The 20,460-nt window shown below is 41.5% G+C and overlaps 1 protein-coding gene across 1 annotated transcript in view; it reads right to left on the bottom strand.

Annotated features, from left to right (window-relative positions):
- Window positions 1-19,724: 19,724 nt before the first annotated feature.
- The window catches only part of LOC109024599 (uncharacterized), a 92,557-nt gene continuing 91,821 nt past the window's right edge, over window positions 19,725-20,460 (bottom strand). The window contains 1 exon segment of the mRNA XM_063704708.1: window positions 19,725-19,836. Within this exon segment, the coding sequence (XP_063560778.1) occupies window positions 19,768-19,836 (69 nt within the window). The 3' untranslated portion in view covers window positions 19,725-19,767.

The raw sequence follows: 20,460 nt of genomic DNA, 5'->3' as shown, positions 1-20,460 counted from the left end.
AGAAAATAAATAAAGTTGCACTGGATTACAAACCAAAGTATTAAAAAAATTCATGAGTTTATACTGATATTCATGAAATAAATACAGAACAAAATAGGCAAATCTCCTGTGCAGAAAAATTGCAAAAAATGTACATATACATTCTGCCCTCAAGGAGGGGGAGTCTAACATCCCACTCCCTAAGTGTGGGCTGTGCATAGTGACTTCCCTCTACAGGGGGTACAAGGCAGGGGTGGGTAAAGGAAGAGAAGCATAACTTTACCATAGAGAAAACTGACAGACTCTACCTCAGCCAGGTGATCAAGGTTAAATCATGGTGTCGTAGGTAACCTTAATAGGATATGATGAGTTATGGCACTTGATCTTCGTGGTCTCCCTCCTAAAAACCCACCTCACTGGTTTAACCATGAGCAAAACACCGGACCAATCCCGGTTGAGGAGCGTTCTATAAAGAAAACCTAACCAGTACTCCTCCGAACTGTCAAGGTCATCAAAAACAAAGTCTGATTAATCGTCACAGCCAAGAGGAGCCTGGGGAGGCACGATGAGTAAATGGAATATGCTATCCTGTAAGGGATCCTGGAACAGAAGAAGGAGATTGACCGGGAGGGGTGCCCCACACCTATAATCCCAACACTTTGGAAGGCCGAGGTGGGAAGATCACTTGAGGCCAGGCTGGTCAACATAGCAAGACCCGGTTTCTACCAAAAAAATTTTTTTAAATAAATAAATAAAGGATATTAAGTAAAAATTAAGGGAATCCAAACAAAGCAACAATTGTAGTTAATGTTTCAGTGCAGGTTCACTTCTGGCAAATTCACCATATTAATGTAAGATACAATTAGTGTTAATAATAGAGGAAACTGGGTGGTATGTTAGAATGCTCTGCACAATCTTCATAACTTGTCTGAAATCAAAATCAATTCTCAAATAGAAAGTTTATCGTTAAAAAATGTGTGAACCAGGGCCATCCTTGAGGATGAAAGAGGAAATTTAAGCATAGACTTTGAAGTCAGGCACAGCCAGATTTCGTTCCAAGTTTGTGTTACATTTATGGGTTGGGTGGTCCTGGAGAAGTCACTTAACTTCCCGGCATTTTGTCTTCCTTGTCTATAAAATATGACTATCAAGGTGCCTTCCTCCAATTGTGGACAGATATAAAAGAGGTCACATATGGAAGCAGTGTGACATATCGCAAACACTCCATAGATTATGGCCATCATAATTGTTATTTATTTCTTAGTAGGAAAATCGGAGAAATCTTACCTTCCCAACCAATAATAAATAAGGCAATAATTCCCCCAATAGGTTGTGCATGCTGAAAAGACAAAATAGTTTCTTTTTTTAAATTTTAGATTCAAAGGGTACATGTGCAGGTTTGTTACATGGGTAGACTGTGTGATGATGAAGTTTGGGTCTTTACTGATTCCGTTGCCCAAGTAGTGAACATAGTAGCCAATAGGTAGTTTTTCAAGCCTTATCCTCCTACCTCCCTCCCCACTTTTTGAATCCCCAGTGTTTATTTCTCCCATCTCTGTGTCCGCATGTACCCAATGCTTAGCTCCCATAGATAAGTGAGAACATGCAGTAAATGGTTTTTTGTTCCTATGTTAGTTTGCTAAGGATGATGGCCTCTAGCTGCATCCATATTGCTGCAAAGGACATGATTTCATTCTTTTTTTTTTTTTTTGACAGAGTCTTGCTCTGTTGCCCAGGCTGGAGGGAGTGACACCATCTCAGCTCACTCCAACCTCTGCCTCTGAGGCTCAAGCAATTCTCATGCCTCAGCCTCCCAAGTAGCTGGGATTAGAGGTGTAGGCCACCATGCCCAGCTAACTTTTCGTATTTTAGTAGAGACAGGGTTTCACCATGTTGCCCAGGGTGGTCTTGAACTCTTGAGTTCAGGTGGTCTGCCTGCCCCGGCCTCCCAAAGTACTGGGATTACAGGCTTGAGCCACCACGCCTGGCTGATTTCATTCTCTTTTAAGGCTGCATAGTATTCCATGGTGTGTATGTACCACATTGTCTTTATTCAACCCACCATTGATGGGCACCTGGGTTGATTCCATGTCTTTGCTATTGTGACTAGAACTGAGGTAAACATATGAGTGCATGTGCTTTTTGGGTGGATTGATTCATTTTCCTTTGGGTGTGGTTTTTTTTTTGTTTTGTTTTGTTTGTTTTTTTTTGAGATGGAGTCTCACTCTGTCACCCAGGCTGGAGTGCAGTGGCGCGATCTCAGCTCACTGCAAGCTCTGCCTCCCAGGTTCACACCATTCTCCTGCCTCAGCCTCCCGAGTAGCTGGGACTACAGGTGTCCACCACCATGCCTGGCAAATTTTTTGTATTTTTAATAGAGAGGTGGTTTCACCGTGTTAGCCAGGATGGTCTCGATCTCCTGACCTTGTGATCCGCCCGCCTCAGCCTCCCAAAGTGCTGGGATTACAGGCGTGAGCCACCGCGCCCAGCCTCCTTTGGGTATAGTTTTAATAACCATTGAGGCCGGTGCAGTGGCTCATGCCTGTAATCCTAGAACTTTGGGAGGCCAAGGCAGATGGATCATCTGAGGTCAGGAGTTCGAGATTAGCGTGGCCAACATGGTGAAAACCCATCTCTATGAAAAATACAAAAATTCGCTGGGTGTTGTGGTGCACACCTGTAATCCCAGCTACTCGGGAGGCTAAGGTAGGAGAATCGCTTGAACCAGGAGGCGGAGGTTGCAGTGAGCCAAGATTGGGCCGTTGCTCTCCAGCCTGGGAGACAGAGAGAGATTCCATCTCAAAAAAAAAAAAAAAAAAAAAACCAAAAAAAACCATTGAGATAAATCAGTGAACATGAGAGTTACAGTGGAGTGGTCAATGGTATTGTTTGCTCATGAGTCTTCTTTCTCTCCCACCTTGGCCATGGCTTCTCTTTAGAGAGTGTATGATGCTACCCCACTGACTTGAGCTGCCGCCCTGTGATTTACTTTGGCCAATGGCCCACAAGCAGAAATGATGCAAACAGAGGCTTTAAGTATATTTATGTGCCGTGGCTTAGCCTCTTGTATACTTGCTGTCACCATGATGAGTGTGCTCCAAGTAGTCACTGCTCCTTCATCCTGGTCCTAACGTGAAAGACACACGGAGCTGTCCTGAATCTGAGCCCAGTTAACTGTGGCTGATATCCAGACCCATGGGAGAGAAATGAATGTTGTTTGTCACAAGCCACTGAGATTTTGGGCTCACTGTGCAGCCTTATCCCAGCAACAGCTGACTACAAGTTGATTGTTACCAAAATATTTGGACACTACCCATGTTTCTTCTTTATTGTTTTATGGTGACTCAGTAGAAGATGAAGATATCTTTCTAGGAAAAGCAAGCAGTGCCCCTCCAAAGAGACAATCACAGTGGAAGAAGAGTTGATCTTACCCACAATATTTATGTCTTGTGCCACTCAAGAGTTTCCGTCAGTCTTTTCTTTGAATGCCCCCATTTTTTGTTTATTTCACTTATTATTTTTTCTTTGTAGTTATTAATCATCCAAACTGTAGGAACTTCTAGAGGGGCTGTGATGTGTTAAACAGAGCAGACACTTCACAGACATGATCCCTAGATCATGCAATATCTTTGTAAAATTTGCTTTATTGCCTTCAATTTACATATAAGGAAACAAAGGTCCAGAGATCTTAATTGCATCACACAGCTGGTAGGTAAGTAACAGCCTTCAGGCTCAGATGTATGCCTTTGGCTTCTACAATCTTTGTTTCAATATTGCAACTCTTTTATTTTATTTATTTTAGAGACAGGGTCTCACTCTGTTGTTCCAGATGGGGTGCAGCGGTGTGATCATAATTCACTGCAGCCTCAACCTCCCAGCCTCAAGCAATCTTCTTGCCTCAGTCCCCCAAGTAGCTGGGGACTACAGGTGCATGCCACCACCCCTAGCTAATTTTTTAAATTTTTTTTGTAGAGGTGGGTGTCCCTGTGTTGCCCAGGCTGGTCTCAAATTCCTGGCTTCAGCTTCCCAAAGTGCTAGGTGTGCCATCGTGCATGGCCTTATTTTTATTTTTATATATTTAGAGAGTACAAATGCAGGTTTCTTACATACATATATCCCACAGTGGTGAAATCTGGGCTTTTAGTCTACCCATCACCAGAATAGCGAACATTGTACCCAATAGGCAATTTTTCAACCCTCATGCCCCCTCCTACCCTCTCACCTTTTGCAGCCTCCAGTGTCTAGGGTACCCCATATGTCCATGATTACAACTATTTTTAAAGTGGACAACTAGAACTACGGGATGGGTTCAGAAATGCATATCTAATGTGGGGTTTAGAGACACTGGAAGCTTGGTGAGAGAGGTACCTTTAGATAAGAAGATGTCTCAGAGATCCCCAAGCTACCACCTAATTTAACAGTGACTGTTTATTGAGCACTTATTACATGCCAGGTGCACTATGCCTTGGAGAGGCAGAGATGTGCAAAGATTCACATGGTAAGGAGATTGAGTTTTGTTCTGAGGGTAAGGGGGATCCACAGAAAAGTTTTCAGTGAGGGCTATGAGGGAGCAGTAAGAAGGCAATTACAGGAGTCCAGGAAAATATTGGCCTGGACTGGGTTAAGGTGGTGGTGGGTAGAGAGAAGGGAGAAGTTCAAAAGGCACTTGGCACAGGCAAAAAAAGAAAGAAATAGACAAACCGAACTTCATGAAAATTAAAAACTTTGGTGCATTGAAGGACATTCTCAACACAGTGAAAAGGAAACCTATAGAATGGGAGAAAATATTTGCAAGTCATATACCTGATAAGGGATTCATACCCAGAATATATAGAGAACTCCTACAACTCAACAACAACAACAAAGGCCAAACAACCCAGTTCGATCCAAACAACTTGAATAGACATGTCTCTGAAAGGGATATACAAATGCCAATAAGCACAAGAAAAGATGCTTAGAATCACTAATCATTAGAGGAATGGCAACCAAAACCACAGTGAGATACCACCTCACACCCATTAGGATGGCTACGATCAAAAAAACAGAAAATGACAAGTGTTGGCGAGGATGTGGAGAAATGAGAACACCTATGCCCTGCTGGTGGGAATGTAAAATGTTACAGTCTCTGCAGAACACAGTATGGCAGTTCCTGAAAACCGAAATAGAATTATCATATCATCTAGCAATTCCTCTTTAGAGTATATACCCAAAAGAATAGGAAGCAGGGTCTTGAAGAGTTGTTTGTACACTAATGTCCACAGCAACATCATTCACAAGAGCTGAAAACTGTGGAAGCAACCCAAATGTCCATCCACCAATGAAAGGATAAGTAGATGTGGTATATCCATACAAAAGAATACTAGTCAGCCTTAAAAGGGAAGGAAATTCTGGCACATGCTACAACATGGATAAACCTTGAGGATACTATGCTAAGTGAAATAAGCCAGTCACAAAGAGGCAAATACTGTATGATTCGCTTATGTGAAATACTTAGAGTTCTCAAAATCATAGAGACAGAAAGTAGAATGGTGGTTGCCAGGAGCTGGGGGTTGGGGCGAATGAGGAGTTACTGTTTTATAGTCTCAGTTTTACAAAATGAAAAGGGTTCTTAAGATAGACTGTCGTGACAGTTGCACAACAATATGAATGTACATTTAATATCACTGAATTGTACACTAAAAAATTAAGGTGGTAAATTGGCCGGGTGCTGTGGTTCATGCCTATAATCCCAGCACTTTGGGAGGCTGAGGCGGACAGATCACATGAGACCAGGAGTTTGAGACCAGCCTGGCCAAAATGGTGAAACCCCGTCTCTACTAAAAATTCAAAAATTAGCTGGGTGTGGTGGCGGGTGCCTGTAATCCCAGCTACTCAGGAGGTTTAAGCAGGAGAATTTCTTGAACCCGGGAGATGGAGGTTGCTGTGAGCTGAGATCATGCCACTGCACTCCAGCCTGGGCAACAGAGCAAGACTCTGTCTCAAAAAAAAAAAAAAAAGAAGGAAAAAGAAAAATAAAAAAGGTGGTAAATTTTATGTTAAGTGTATTTTACTACAATTAAAAATCAAAATAAATAAGTGATATTTTACAGGCACTTAGGAAGTAAAACAAGTAGGGCTGGTTCTCATTTATTGCATGCAGGTGGACGGGGCTAAGGAAAAGAAAGGAATAAAAGCAAATCCCAGATTTCTGGCTCTGGCACCCGCATTACTAGTAGCAGCATTCTTTAAGACAGGGAGTACGAGGGAAGGATTCATCCCTCCACACATTTGCCTTTGGCTGGTATGTCTCTTTAGTCTCCTTTATCTATGGCTTCTGCCTCTGCCTATTTTTTAAAATTTTCCTTGCAATTGACATATTTTTAAAAACTGAATCATTTGCTCTGTAGAGTACCTCACAATCTGGGTTCCATTGGTTGTATCCTTGTGGCATCTTCTAATATGTTGTTCCTTCTCTTGTATGTCCTGTAAATTGGTCATTAAAGATTTGATCTGATTCAGGTTTGAGTTTTCAGCAAGAATATTTCATAGTTAGTTGTATTATTCAATCAGCAGGCTCATAACGTCTGGCCGTATCTCTTCGGGGGATTTTAGCAGCCAATGATCACCATTGCCTAGAGCCATTATTTCCTTAGGCACTTGCAAAATGGCTCTATTTTAAGTCTATCACTCCTTCCTATTCATTGGGCTACTTCTATGGAGAAAGCTTTTCTTCATCGACTAAGATACAGTACCTACAGGAAAGGCAAGATAAATGCTCGATTCTTTTATTTGCCAATTTTCAGAATAATAAGTTGGTTCTTTAAAATACCTCCCAAAGGAGGCCAGTGAATTTTGGTTTGATTTGTTTTGTTTTTAGGATCATTGTTAACTCATGGACTTTAGAATAGTTCATGTGTTTCACCGCATTGTAGTTATTCTTCTTTCAGATGCTCATAGAATTTCATCTTTAGCCAGCGAGAGCCAAGTGGGTTGGTTCCTGAGCCCTTTTGACACAACCATAGTAATCTTCGATAGCCTCCTTTCTTCTGATTAACAAGATGTCCTAAGATCATCTTGTACATTTCCTACCCCACTCTTGGAATCAGCCATTTCTCCCAGGAGCTGTAATTCCTTTCACTTTGAAATTGTTCTTAGAGACCATAATCTGTGTAATAGCTGGGTTGGTCATTGTTTCTAGGTAGTAGGTTGGTACAAAAGAATTTGCAGTTTTTGCCATTAAAAGTAATGGCAAAATGCCATTAAAAGTAATGGCAAAAACTGCAATTACTTTTGCACCAACTTAAAATTTCAATAATCAAAACTAGGAAGTAAAAATTTTAAAAAAGAAATGCATCATAAGTTCAAACTATTTCCAGTTCAAATTTAGGATTACAAGGCTTCATTCACTTAGGTGATCTTGTATTTTTATATGTTTTCTCTTATGCTGAAAATCTTAGTTGCTGACAACACTAATTTACCAATCTATTTATTTTACCCACTATGTATTGAAATAACAATACCAATATTTTTGCTAATAGTATGATTAATGAGAATAGTTTCTTTCTTTTTTTGTTTTTATTGTTATTTTGTACAGTCAAATTGCTGTGTTTAAAGTCACATATATGTGGTTAAGTCACTAAGCCAATACGGTTAGGTTCATTTGTTTCATTTTCCTTTCAGTTTTAAAGATTTAATTTTCATTTTCTTTTTGACTTTTTATCATTGTAAAAGAAACTTACATGATTCCCGAGTCAAATCTATAAAATGATATATTTTCAGATGTTAGTATTTTTAAATGTGTCATCCATATCTCTCAGATTGCTTTTTATTGTCTAGAAAACATTAGGTTTTACCTACTAATGAAGAGAAATAAGACTGTCATTCAGACTGTTAGAAATGATGAGGTATTTTTATGAAAAGAAACATATTCAACCTTGAAACTAGAAACCATTTTTGTTTCCCCTAACAAGGGCCTGTCTCTCAATTTCCCACAGTTTCAAAGCCCCACTGCACAACTGAATGAAAACACAATGTCATTATGGTTACTGAAATCAATTAAATGTCAAGGTTTTCCATTTGCATGCAGCTTCCTTCAGAGAAGAATGCTTTTCAGAAAATCTTTATTCCCTTTGGATTTTTTTCCCCTGAAAGCTTTTATGATTAATGTGACAACACAAATGCAGCCATGTCTATAACTGTCTTCCATAGATACACAAATAGAATGTACTGAAGCATCACAGGTTGAACTTGCTCATTGCCTTGCAGGACTGACACAACCCCGGCTAGAAGCCTCAACCTCATCGTTGCGTGCTCTCCCTCTCTTCCATCACTGCTAGTTGCCTCTATATCCTACTGATTCCAGCACTCAGGGTCTCAGACACCCAGCCTCCCTCTCCTTTCTACTTGGCTTCATCTCTCCACCAGCATCTTTCATGATGGATGGCAGCAACAGCCTAGTTTCCCTGCCACCAGTCCCTCCCCTCCAACCACTCACAATACAGCAACCAAACTGTCTTCCTACAAAATCACAAGCCTGATAGTCTTAAAGTCCCGCTAAAAAATTGTCAATGGGGGACCAGGCACGATGGCTCACACCTGTAATCCCAACACTTTGGGAGGCTGAGGCGGGGGGATCACGAGGTCAAGAGATCGAGACCATCCTGGCCAACATGGTGAAACCCTGTCTCTAATAAAAATACAAAAATTAGCTGGGTGTGGTGGCATGCACCTGTAGTCCCAGCTACTCGGAGGCTGAGGCAGGAGAATCGCTTGAACCCGGGAGGCAGAGGTTGCAGTGAGCTGAGATTGCGCCACTGTACTCCAGCCTAGTGACAGAGCAAGACTCCATCTCAAAAATAAATAAATAAATAAATAAAAATAAAAAATAAAAAAATTGTCAATGACCTCCCATCAATCAAGGGACAAAATACAAAATCCTTAGTATGGTATAAACACCTTTCATACTCTCATAATCTTACCCTCTCTTTTTTTCTCTCTCTCTCTTTTTTTTTCTAGAAACTCTTTTATGTTCTTCCCACCTCATGGCCTCAGAAAATGCTAGAAATTTTTATTCCTCTCTGCCTTTACTCACATCATTTCCCTACATGGAATGCCCTACATGCTTATCCATTCCTACATCTTCACCTAACCAACTTTTACTCATTCTATGGCACCCAATGAGTTTCAATCACCTCTCCTGTGAATCTATTTCATCTCCCCAACTTCAAACACAACTAAGCCTTCCTTTCTCCATGCTTCTGTTACACTGTTGTCAAGCTTTACTTTAGTATTTATCTTATACAGCAGAGATGAGTTTGTATACCCACTTCTTACTAAGAAGTGTTGTACACCAATAAATTCATCTATGTGAAATGGACAAATTCCTAGAAACACACAAACTACCAAACTGACTCAAAAAGAAATAGAAAATCTGAATAGGCTTATAACAAGGTAAGAGATTAAAGCATAATCAAAAAGCTCTCAAAAAGGAAATCCCAGGACTAGATGACTGGTAAATTCTACCAAATATTTAAAGAAGAATGAACACTAATCCTTCCCAAACTCTAGTTAAAAAAAAAAAAAAATAGAAGAGGAGGGAACACTTCCTAACTCATTGTATGAGGTCAGCATTACTCTGATACCAAAGCCAGATAAAGACATCACAAGAAAATAAAACTACATACACACTTCTTACTACCAAATGTGAGTGCCTGTGTCTCACTGAGCTTTGGGCTCTGAGCACCCAGCACAATTCCTGGCACACAGTGAGAAACCATAGAGCCTTCTTTATTCCTGAATAATTTAATGGCTAACCATGGGCGATGTTTGAACTGGAGGAGGTTGTCTGACTTGAAAGGATTTGAATCCCAAGATAGTTTTAGATGGTTATAGAAAGATGTGTTATTCTTAACATCACTCAGAAAGTAAGTCTATCACATTCAATCAGCTTTGTGATTTCTCTCTTCCAAATTCCCCAAGGGAGGGAGTTGGAGCTGGGTAAAGCTCAAGTTTCACTTAATGAGGTAATGATTTGTCCTCTTTCTTGTGAGAGTGGCTGCAAAGATGAGAGGATCGCACAAGAGCCCAAGAGCATTCCTTGTGTATTTCTAGAACACAGTAGATAACCATATGGAAATATTACTCAGCAGCTGAACTACTCTCTGGGAAGAACCTTGGGTTGGAATTGGGAACAGGCTAGAGGGACAGAGGATGACCTTTTTTTTTTTTTTATTGATGCTGTTGTTTTATTTGTTTGCATGTTGCAGCACGCAGAACATTAATGGAGGATGAGAGTGCAGTTACTTAGGAGACGTTAGAAGCTTCAGGGAGAAAAGGAAAACGAAAAGGAAAGGCAAAACAGGTGTCATCACGGAAGTCCTATGGGGATGGGTGATGAGGAATCTTATTAAGTTTTGCTTTTTCATATGTCGTGTAAATTCTCTCCCCAGTGTTTCCATAACACTTTGAGTAAAACACCCATTTCTCATTAACATAGTGTGTAGTTAGACTTCATTTGTTTGTTTTTAAAGATTGATCCCAAGTGCTGAGTCCATTTTAAGGTGCTCTCACAATGAGAGCAGATCTCCCCATTAGAACCCACTTGTATTTAAATGGCAAGCATAATGCTTGATGTACCAACTAGAATGCTTTTAGTTGAAAGAAACAGAACCCCAGCTTAAAATAATGTGAACAGTGAAAGGAATTTCTTGATTCATGTAAATAAAAATGGGTCAACACTAGTTTCAGGAATGGCTTGATCAGGGTGCTGACTCCATTGCTCTGCAGTTCTGTTGATTTTGCCTTCCTGAACACGATGGTTTACTTTTCAGACTCACTTTTATCATGATGACAAAATGTCTGGAACAGTTCCGTACACCACATCTTCCTGAAGAAAAGTGTCTTTATCTCAATTACCAAACAAAATCCTAGGTTTCACTCCAACTGAGCAAACCAGTCACATGCCCATCTCTGAATCAATCACCATGGCCGAGGGAAGTGCCGTGCTCTGATTGGCTTAGGATGAGATTTGTGCCTATCTCTGAAACAATCCTATGCAAGAGTAGGATTTTCTGATTGGGTTTAGTCAATTGGAGGGGGGTTTACCTCTGGAACTGTGAATGGAATCACTGTCCCCTAAATTATTATACATGACTGCCATGCATTGGGAGTAGAGTCAGTACTCTCAAAATCACATGACCCCATGCCTTTGCAGAGCAGATGAATGGATGCCGCTAAAAAAGCCATCAATGTCTTTCCGAATGGGAATTTTCCTTTGGGATGTAAAAAGTGCCTTTTCATTCTGGCCTTTGATTCTCCAACACAAAATTAAACCACTCTGCTACTTCTCCAGTGTGCATGGATGTGTCCACACTTTTCTTTGCTTGATATATTTTATCAGTTGCTCCAAATATTAGCAAAAAGCTGTTCATGGACTTGAACATTATTTAGAAACAAACAACCCTGGTGTTGAACATGCCCTTGACAATATACAGTTGTCTACCGTGAATCTTTCGCTCCTTTCATTAGACTGAGTAGCACAATGGTTAGGAATTGGGACTCCGGAATTGGACTGCCTGATTTCAGAATCTGGTTCTGCCACACACTGGCTATGGACCTTGAATAATTTACTTAACCTTTCTGGGGCTTGGCTTTTTTATCTGCAAAATGGGGATAATGTGGGCACAAACCTCATAGAGCTGCTATGAGAACCAAATGCTATGATGAATATACAATGTTGGCTCAGTGCCTGGTAAATAGTGAATGCTCCAGAAATATGATGATGACGATGATGATGATGATGATGACAACGACAAGTAATTGGCCTTAGCTCTTGCTTTGTCCTTACCAGCTAAATAGAGTCTGACACCACAAATGTAACATTTTCTATAGCTCCAATAACAAAATCTAAGCATTACAGATTCTACACATTTGCTTCTTGTTAAGAATTTATACATTCACAATCACCTAAGTCGAAAGGAGACTAAAATCTGAAGTTGGCATTCAAACAACACTGCTATTGGAAAAATAAGTTTAAAAAAGGAAAACTAGGGCTAAATAGCTGAATAGTTAATTGTAGTACTTGAGCTATTAACATATTAATAATGAATTACTAATAATAATGATTAACAGTTTAGACATTTAGATATTAAAGAGTTCCTTCCAGAAGAGTTGTATCAGTCCTGTTTCACAAACAGGCAGCATCATCTGTAGCAGGGTACGGAAAGCAGTCACCAAGCACAAAGACACTAGAGTCATTTACATGATCAAGAAAGGGCTCTGGCTGAGCACAGTGACTCATGCCTGTAATCCTAGCACTTTGGGAGGCCGAGGTGGGTGGATCATGAGGTCAGGAGTTCAAGACCAGCCTGACCAACATGGTGAAACCCGACTCTACTAAAAATACAAAACTTAGCCGGGTGTGGTGGCGGGTACCTGTAATCCCAGCTACTCAGGAGGCTGAGGCAGGAGAATTGCTTGAACCTGGGAGGCAGAGGTTGCAGTGAGCTGAGATTGCACCACTGCACTCCAGCCTGGGTGACAGAGCAAGACTCCATCAAAAAAAATAAATAAGAAAAAAGAAAAGAAAGGACTTTAGTTTTTAGGGAAGCAATTCCCTTCTCTCCCTATCCTTTCAAACAGAAATTCAATTTTAAAAATCCTGACCCACTGGGATTTTATTCCCCCTTTCTCTACTCACTAAAGTAGTAGCTCATTAAATCCACATTCCAAAGCCTGCTGTAGTCAGAAGGCCCTTTCTGCATCCAGCTCAGCCTTTGTTATATCACATGGCTTTATGTGTCATAGTCATTATAAAAACAACTGATTTAAGAAGATACATGAGTTTTGGAAGATCTCCAGAGGATGCAGAGGTACAGAGCAGTGGTTCTCAAGCTTTGGGAGCTGTTAGAATCTTCTGGGCAGGCAAGTGGGAGAAGGAAGGACTGGTTCAAAATGCAGATTCCTGGCCCCAGCCCCAGAGACCCTAACTTGAAATGTCCAGGGTGGGGCCTGAGAGTCTGTACTTTTGTGCCGGCTTCTTGGACAACACTGAAGCAGATGTGGTGTGGATCATTCAAGAACCCTATCTGGAAGTTCAGAGGATCAGACCCTTCCACCTGAAGACAAACCCAACAGCCACTCAGTGTATTTATTTTATGGGGGTATATCACAGGGTATGTATTATGGACCGAATGTTTCTGTCTCTCTAAAATTCATGTTAAAGCTGTAACCCCCAATGTGATGTTTTTAGAAATGGGAACCTTTGGGAAGTAACTAGGTTTAGATGAAGTCATGGTGGCCAGGTTCCCATGATGGGATCCGTGTTCTTCCTTAGGATACACTCTCTCTCTCTCTCTCTCTCTTCCCCCCGCCCCCTCTTCCTATCCCTCTCTATCTCACTCTCTCTCTCTCTCTCTCTGCCATAGGACACAGTAAGAAGGTGGACACCTGCAAGACAGGAAGAGAGCCCTCACTGGGGAACTGAATCTGCTGGCACCTTGACTTTGGACTTCCAAGCCTCCAGATCTGTGAGAAATAAATTTCTGTTATTTGAGCCACCCAGTCTATGGTATTTTGTGATGGCAGCTTGAGCTGACTAAGACAGTGTGTGAGCATGTGAGTGTGGGGGGTGTGATACAAGATGAACCAAAGCCAGCTAAAATCTGTCACCGGCTGAGACAACCCATCAGCCAAAACTCCAGGTTCAGGCTATGTAACATTGTCAGAGATCATCAAGTGCTGGTTTTAAGTAAAATATTTTCTCTAAAACTCATGAATTTAAAAACTCATGAATATGTTACTGTGTTGGAATTGTTTACATACTTTGCATTTTATAAAGGAAAGCTTCATTCAATCAATACAGTCAGGCTCTGACTCTGATAATAAAGGTTTTAATTTCTCATATGTTTGAAGCCTCCCCTATGAACTTTATAAAATTAATCAGGAAAAAAGGGAGGAGGAGAAATGAAAATGAAACAAGCTTGTAGCACATTCAGCACTAATCATTAAGTCAGCCTGCTCTCTGACCTGCTTCCTCATATTTCTGTGGTACCTATTGTCCTACAATCACGTAGACTCTGTTACAAGATTATAACTCCCCTTAACTGCTCTATAGATAACAAACTGAACACCACAAAACAATAAGTTTTCTTTTTGAGATAGTCCTTCAGGTCCTGCATACTAATAAGACTATAACACTAGCCAATCTGAAGGACCCAATGAGAATCTGACTGCCAAAGAATGCAGTTTTCACATCCTGATGATTTCAGCCCCCTTTCCCTGATCAATCAACAGCCCCAATTCTGAAGTCCCTCACCCTCCATGATCCCCTTAAAAAACCCAGCCCAGAACTCCTTGGGGAGACGGATTTGAGGGTCTCCTCCCATCTCCTCACTCAGTGCCCTATGGTCATGGATCTTTTTCTCTGTTGCAAACCTTGCTGTCTCAGTGTAATTGGTCTGTTACCGCACAGTGGACATACAAACCTGTTGGTCCTATAACATGATTGTCCTTCTAGGGATGATCAGCAGAACTGTATTTGCCTGAAAGTGTTCTTAGCTGTAGATGCTGGAGGCATCTGAGTTTTAATTATAATATGTACCTAGATGTGGGTAGGTACAGGCACATGCATTACATACATTGTATCTGACACCTCTTGGGCACGACTGTGGACTTCTGGCCTCTTCTATTTTTGGGACCCTTGGCCACTGGTTCTATTCCAGTTGCCATGGGGGTGATCGACTGTGCATGGGCTCTGACCACCTCTACTCAGGGAAAGCTCTGCAGCCCTTGCTCACCTTCATGTTGATGCTGAGACTTAAGAGCAGCAGAGCTGACTCAGCCACCATTCATAAGCAACTTAAGTTTTTAATGATTGCCCTTTGCAGCAAACCTTTGACAAATCTAGACTGGAAGTTGATGCATCTGTTCCTTCCCCTTCCTGCTCCCAATTGAATGATCTTTAAACACAGTAATTCATGTAGCCCCACCAAAGATAGTCCCATGAGAGGGGCAACCAGTAGCTCTTGATACCAAGAGACGACCAGACAGGATCGCATGCTTGTGTTGTCTCTCCTTTCTTGCCTGTCCCATTCCTCTTTTCCTTCACTCGTATTTCCCTGGGACTGCACCCCCACTTGTAAAAGAGCAATACATAAGCCTTTGCTTCATGTTCTGCTTTCTGGGAAATGCAGGCTAATGCACATGGACATATAAACTCCATAGGGGCAGAGACTTTTGTCTGTTTTGTTCACTGTTGCATCTTCAGCACTTACTGGCACATAGTAGGAGCTTAACCAATTTGCTAAATGAAAAGTAAATATGCCAGGCTCTGTGCTAATATCATTTCATTTTCACAACAACCCTGTGACATACGTACTCTGATTATCTGTATTTTATAGGTGAGGAAAGAGTCTCAGAGGGGTCAAGCAACTTGCTCAAGGTCACTCAGCAAGAAAGTGATAGAGCTGGGATAGGAACACAGGAGATCTGAGCCATGTTCAAAACGGAAGTTGTACATTCATGCCACTAATCAGCTAATTAAACTGGTAACAGTTAATCAAACTGTTACCTTCTCATTTTAGAGCTCTTCCACCTTCCTTTTTCCTTTTTAACTGTAAAAAACCACATAATGTAAAATGTACCACCTCAACCATTTTTAAGTGTACAATTCAGTGGCATTCATTTACTCGTGTTATTGTATAACCATAACCACCATCCATCTCCAGAAGTCTTCGTCTTGCAAAACTGAAACTTTGTACCAAGTAAACAATAGCTCCCATCTCCCCTTTCCCTGTAGCCCTTGGCAACTACCATTCTATTTCCTGTCTATGAATTTGCCTATTCTGGGCACTTCATTGAAATAGAATCACACAATATTTGTCTTTTTGTGACTGGCTGATTTCATTTAGCATAATGTCTTCAAGGTTCATCCATGTTGTAGCATGTGTCATAATTTCCTTCCGTTTTAAGGCTGAAGAGTATTCCACTGTATGGATAGATGACATTTTGTTTATCCATGCATTGCTGGATGGACCCTTGCGTTGTTTCCCCATTTAGCTGTTGTGAATAATGCTGCTATCAATATGGGTGTACGAATGCCTCTTTGAGACCCTGCTTTCAATTCTTTTGGGTTTATATGCAGAAGTGGATTCCACTTTCTCTTTTATACCACTCACTGCATAATGGTCAAAGAGTCTTGTGCCTCTGATTCTCCACCCTCCTCCTCCCCCAAGCTTCATCACTCCTAGCCAAGGACCTTTAATTATTCTCTGTGGTGTGGTGGGAAAGAAACAAGGGAAATGACAGGAAGGCACCAGGGATGCAGATCTAGTAGGGATGGATGAAATATTAAGGGGCCAGAAGTAAAGACTAACGGAAATGGGATAGGAAGGTGAGGATTGGAGAGCAGGATCCTTCCACCCCAGTGAAACCACCACAAGGACCTTCTTAGGGCCCGTCATGATCTGTGAATATTCAAGGACTCCAGTGGCAGCAGGTCACTGCCTCCCAGGAGGTCTTGCCACCTCTCTGGGCCTCAGTTTTCATGAGCATAAAACATGTGGCTTGGATAAGTTTAGGGATCTGAACCAGTAATTTTAAACTCTTATGATACGTCACAACCTGTGCTAAGCATGTTTCATGTATTATCTCATTTAATTCTCTCAGTGCTCCCATGAGGTAAGGGTGGTCCCCATTTTACAGATGAGGAAACAGAAGCACAGTGTGAATGAATAACTTGCCCCATGTTTTGTTGCCAGGAAATACTAGAATTTGTATCACAGAGTTTGCATCTAAGCTCTCTGGACATAATCACTAACCTGTGCTGCCAACTGGCCACAGGCCAGACTTGGAGATCCCTGAGCCAGGCAGTTTCAGTCCTTTGGCTACCTGTTGTCATCCCTCTTCCTGCAGCCCTACTATTGAAGACTATTAGGATTCCCAGAAACAGGAGCATGGTGAGACGGGGAGGGAGAGATGCTACTGACAGCATTGCTCTCTCCCTACAAGGAGAAATTACTACCTTGGCCAAATCATATAGAGTAGGGTGAAACTAGGCTCACAAAATAAAGTTAAATATAAATGAATGAATAAATAAAAAGATATGCAGGGCCGGGTGCTGTGGCTCATGCCTGTAATCCCAGCACTTTGGGAGGCTGAGGCGGGTGGATCACGCGGTAAGGATATAGAGACAATCCTGGCCAACATGGTGAAACCCCTTCTCTACTAAAAATACAAAAATTAGCTGGGCGTGGTGGCATGTGCCTGTAGTCCCAGCTACTCAGGAGGCTGAGGCAGGAGAATTGCTTGAATCCAGGAGGCAGAGGTTGCAGTGAGCTGAGATCATGCCACTGCACTCCTGCCTGGCAACAGTGTGAGACTCCATCTCAAAAAAAAAAAAAAAAGTATGCAGAAAGAGAGGTAAGCAGACTGAGAACCCATATTCTGCTTTATTGCCTTTCAGATTCAAATTTCAGTTGATGGCCAAAACCCACCTGAATTTGCCAAAGATACAAACCCAAAGTGTCTGAATTTAGCAATTTTGGAACTTTTAAAAACAGAAATTTGTCTTTGCATTTACCTACATAAGCTTTTAAACTTTCCAGGATACTTCCAGCCTTCTATAGTGGAAAGCACGAGAAGGTCTGATTTCTGGTTTTAGCTGTGTGACTTTGTGCCAGTCACTTGCCCTCTCTGGGCCTCAGTTTCCCTGTGTATCAAATAGTGGTTGGCCTGGATAGCCATTAAAGTCCATTCAAGCCATGGCCTGGTTTTATGTTCTGGTGCCCATTTCAGCCTCATGATTTATGACTGATGTAGGCGAAGCAGGCACAAGTCTTTGTAAATGACATAGGAGGAAACAGAGGCCAAGAGAAGTGAAGTCATAGTTAACAGTCACTGGCAAGGCTGGGACAGGGACGCCAGCCAGAGTTTTGGGCCATTGACTTGTGGACCTCATAGTCATGTGAACAAGATAGAAGATAAAACCATTAATGTTTTCCTGAGCCGAAGCAAGATATTAGCTCATTCCCTGGACTCAGCCCAGAGCCTGGCATAGAGTAGGTGCTCAATAAATACTTGCAGATCAATAAAGGAACAGACGTGAAAGCATAAAGACATTGAAACCAAAACATTTTTAGCTGCTTTTTAAAGGTAATTTAAAATAACCTTTTTGTTTTAGACTAGTCTTAGATTTACTGAAAAATTGCAAAGGTAGTGCAGAGTGCTCCAACAAACCACACACCCAGTTTCCCCTATTGTTAACATCTTACATTCAGATGATACACTATTCACAATTAATGAACTAATATTCATACATCATTATTGCTATGGTTTGGATGTCCCCTCCAAAACTAATGTTGAAATTTCATTGCCATTGTGATGGTATTAAGAGGTGGGACCACTTAAGAGGTGATTTGATCATGAGGGCTTTGTCTTCATGAATGGATTAATGCTGTCATGGGGGAGGTAGGTTAGCTATTGCAGGAGCGGGCTCCTGATAAAAGGATGAGTTCAGCCTGATTTCCTTTTTCTCACATGCTCGCTTACTCTTCCACCTTTTGCCATGGGATGACACCGCACAAAGGTCCTTGCCAGATACTGGTGCCATGCTCTTGGACTTTCCAGCCTGCAGAATCATGAGCCAAATACACTTCTTTTCTTTATAAATTCCCCAATCTGTGGTATTGTGTTATAGCAACACAAAATGGACTAAAACAGTTGTTAACTACAGTCTGTACTTTTCAGATTTCTTTAGTTGTTACCTAATGTTCTTTTTCTGTCCCATGGTTTCATCCAGGATACCATATTACACTCATTACTTAGGCAATTGTTAAACTTCCCCTGAGTCCCATATTGCTCCTCTTGTTCACTATTGCCCTACTTCAATCCAGCTTCCACGTTGGAGCCAGCAAGATATTTAAAACACAAGAACCTGATCATTTACCCCACCCTTTGCTTCAAGAAGTCCCCCATGACTTTGAAGAAAGAGTTGCAATTTGTTAAATGAGTACTCAAGGCATTTTATAGCCTTTAAGGACCCGAATCTTCCACTCTGTCTTTACTGTGTTGTAAGATGCTGTCAATTGCAAGTTGTGACAAACCCACTTCAAATGGCCTTAAACAATAAAGAGTATTGGCTTATGTGATAGTTAATTGTATGTGTCAGTTTTACTGGGCTAAGGGATACACAGATAGCTGGTAAAACATTATTTCTGGTGTGTCTGTGAGGGTGTTGCTGGAAGAGATTAGCATTTGAATCTGTCGACTGAGTAAAGAAGATCCACCTTCAATTATGTAGGTGGGCACCATCCAATCCATTGAGGGCCTGAATAGACCAAAAAGGCAGAGAAAGGGAGAATTTTCTCTCTGCTTGAGCTGGGACATCTGTCTTCTTCTGCCCTCGAACATCAGTGATTCTGGCTCTCAAGCCTTTGGACTAAAAGTGGGACTTACACCATTGGCACCCCTGGTTTTGGGGCCTTCAATTTCAGATTGGAACTACACCACCAGCTTTCCTGGGCCTCCAGCTTGCAGACAGCAGAGCATGGGACATCTCAGTCTCCATAGTCACATGAGCCAATCGCTCACAATAAATCTCTTTCTATATATCTCTCTATAAAGAAATATATGTATTTCTGCTTGTTTCTGTTTCTTTGGAGAACCCTGAGTAATACAGCTTATATAAATGAAAAGTCAAACAGGAATGTGGGCTTCAGGCATAGTTTAATCCAGAGGTTTACTCTATCAGCAGGGCTCAGCTCCCTTTCCCTTCTCCAGTCTGCCTTTCTATGTCCATTGATTTTATCCTTCCTACAACAGATTCCTACCTGGCAGCAATATAGCCCCAGAGTTCCATGACTCATATCCACACTCCAACACCTAGAAGAAAAAAGAACAAGCTTTTTAGACAGTAAAGAGCTCTGAGATTCACTCTGACTGGACTAGCTGAGATCTCATGCCTATGATTGGCCATACCAGTTGGTTAAGGGATTATCACAAGTATTACTAGCATAGCCTTTATTGCGTTGAACTACAATTCTGGTTTTCTCATTGCTGTCTCCAATAGATGGTGTTATGTTATTCTCCTTTATATCCCCACTGCCTAGGACATAGTCATACTCAAGAAATGTGAATTGGATTTTCAAAGCACAGGGTTAGTTGTCCTCTTCTCTTATCAAACTCTTGTGCTAGCTTAATCCGGGCCTCAGCAGTCTGTGGGCATAAAAGGTGCCCCATTAATAGCTGTAAATACATAAATAAATACCAACTTGACTGCCTCTTGGCTCCATAGGACCTCAGCTCTTATAACTTCTCCACAGCCGGGTATTCAAGCCCATCTCAGGGGCTATCTCAGACAGGTTTACAAACACGATTAGTATGTTCCCTGTGGAACAGGTGGGTACCACTGTCCTTACCAAGTACCACGTCTTTGCTGGGTGCTGCAGTGTATATCTTTGGGTGTCCATGGAGATCATGGGAGAGTTGCGGGGGTCGGGGGGGTCA

This window comes from Gorilla gorilla, chromosome 23, assembly GCF_029281585.2.
Source record: "Gorilla gorilla gorilla isolate KB3781 chromosome 23, NHGRI_mGorGor1-v2.1_pri, whole genome shotgun sequence".
Lineage (NCBI taxonomy): Eukaryota > Metazoa > Chordata > Mammalia > Primates > Hominidae > Gorilla > Gorilla gorilla.
Note: the sequence above shows the minus strand (reverse complement) of the source record. Positions and strands in the feature narration are given on the sequence as shown.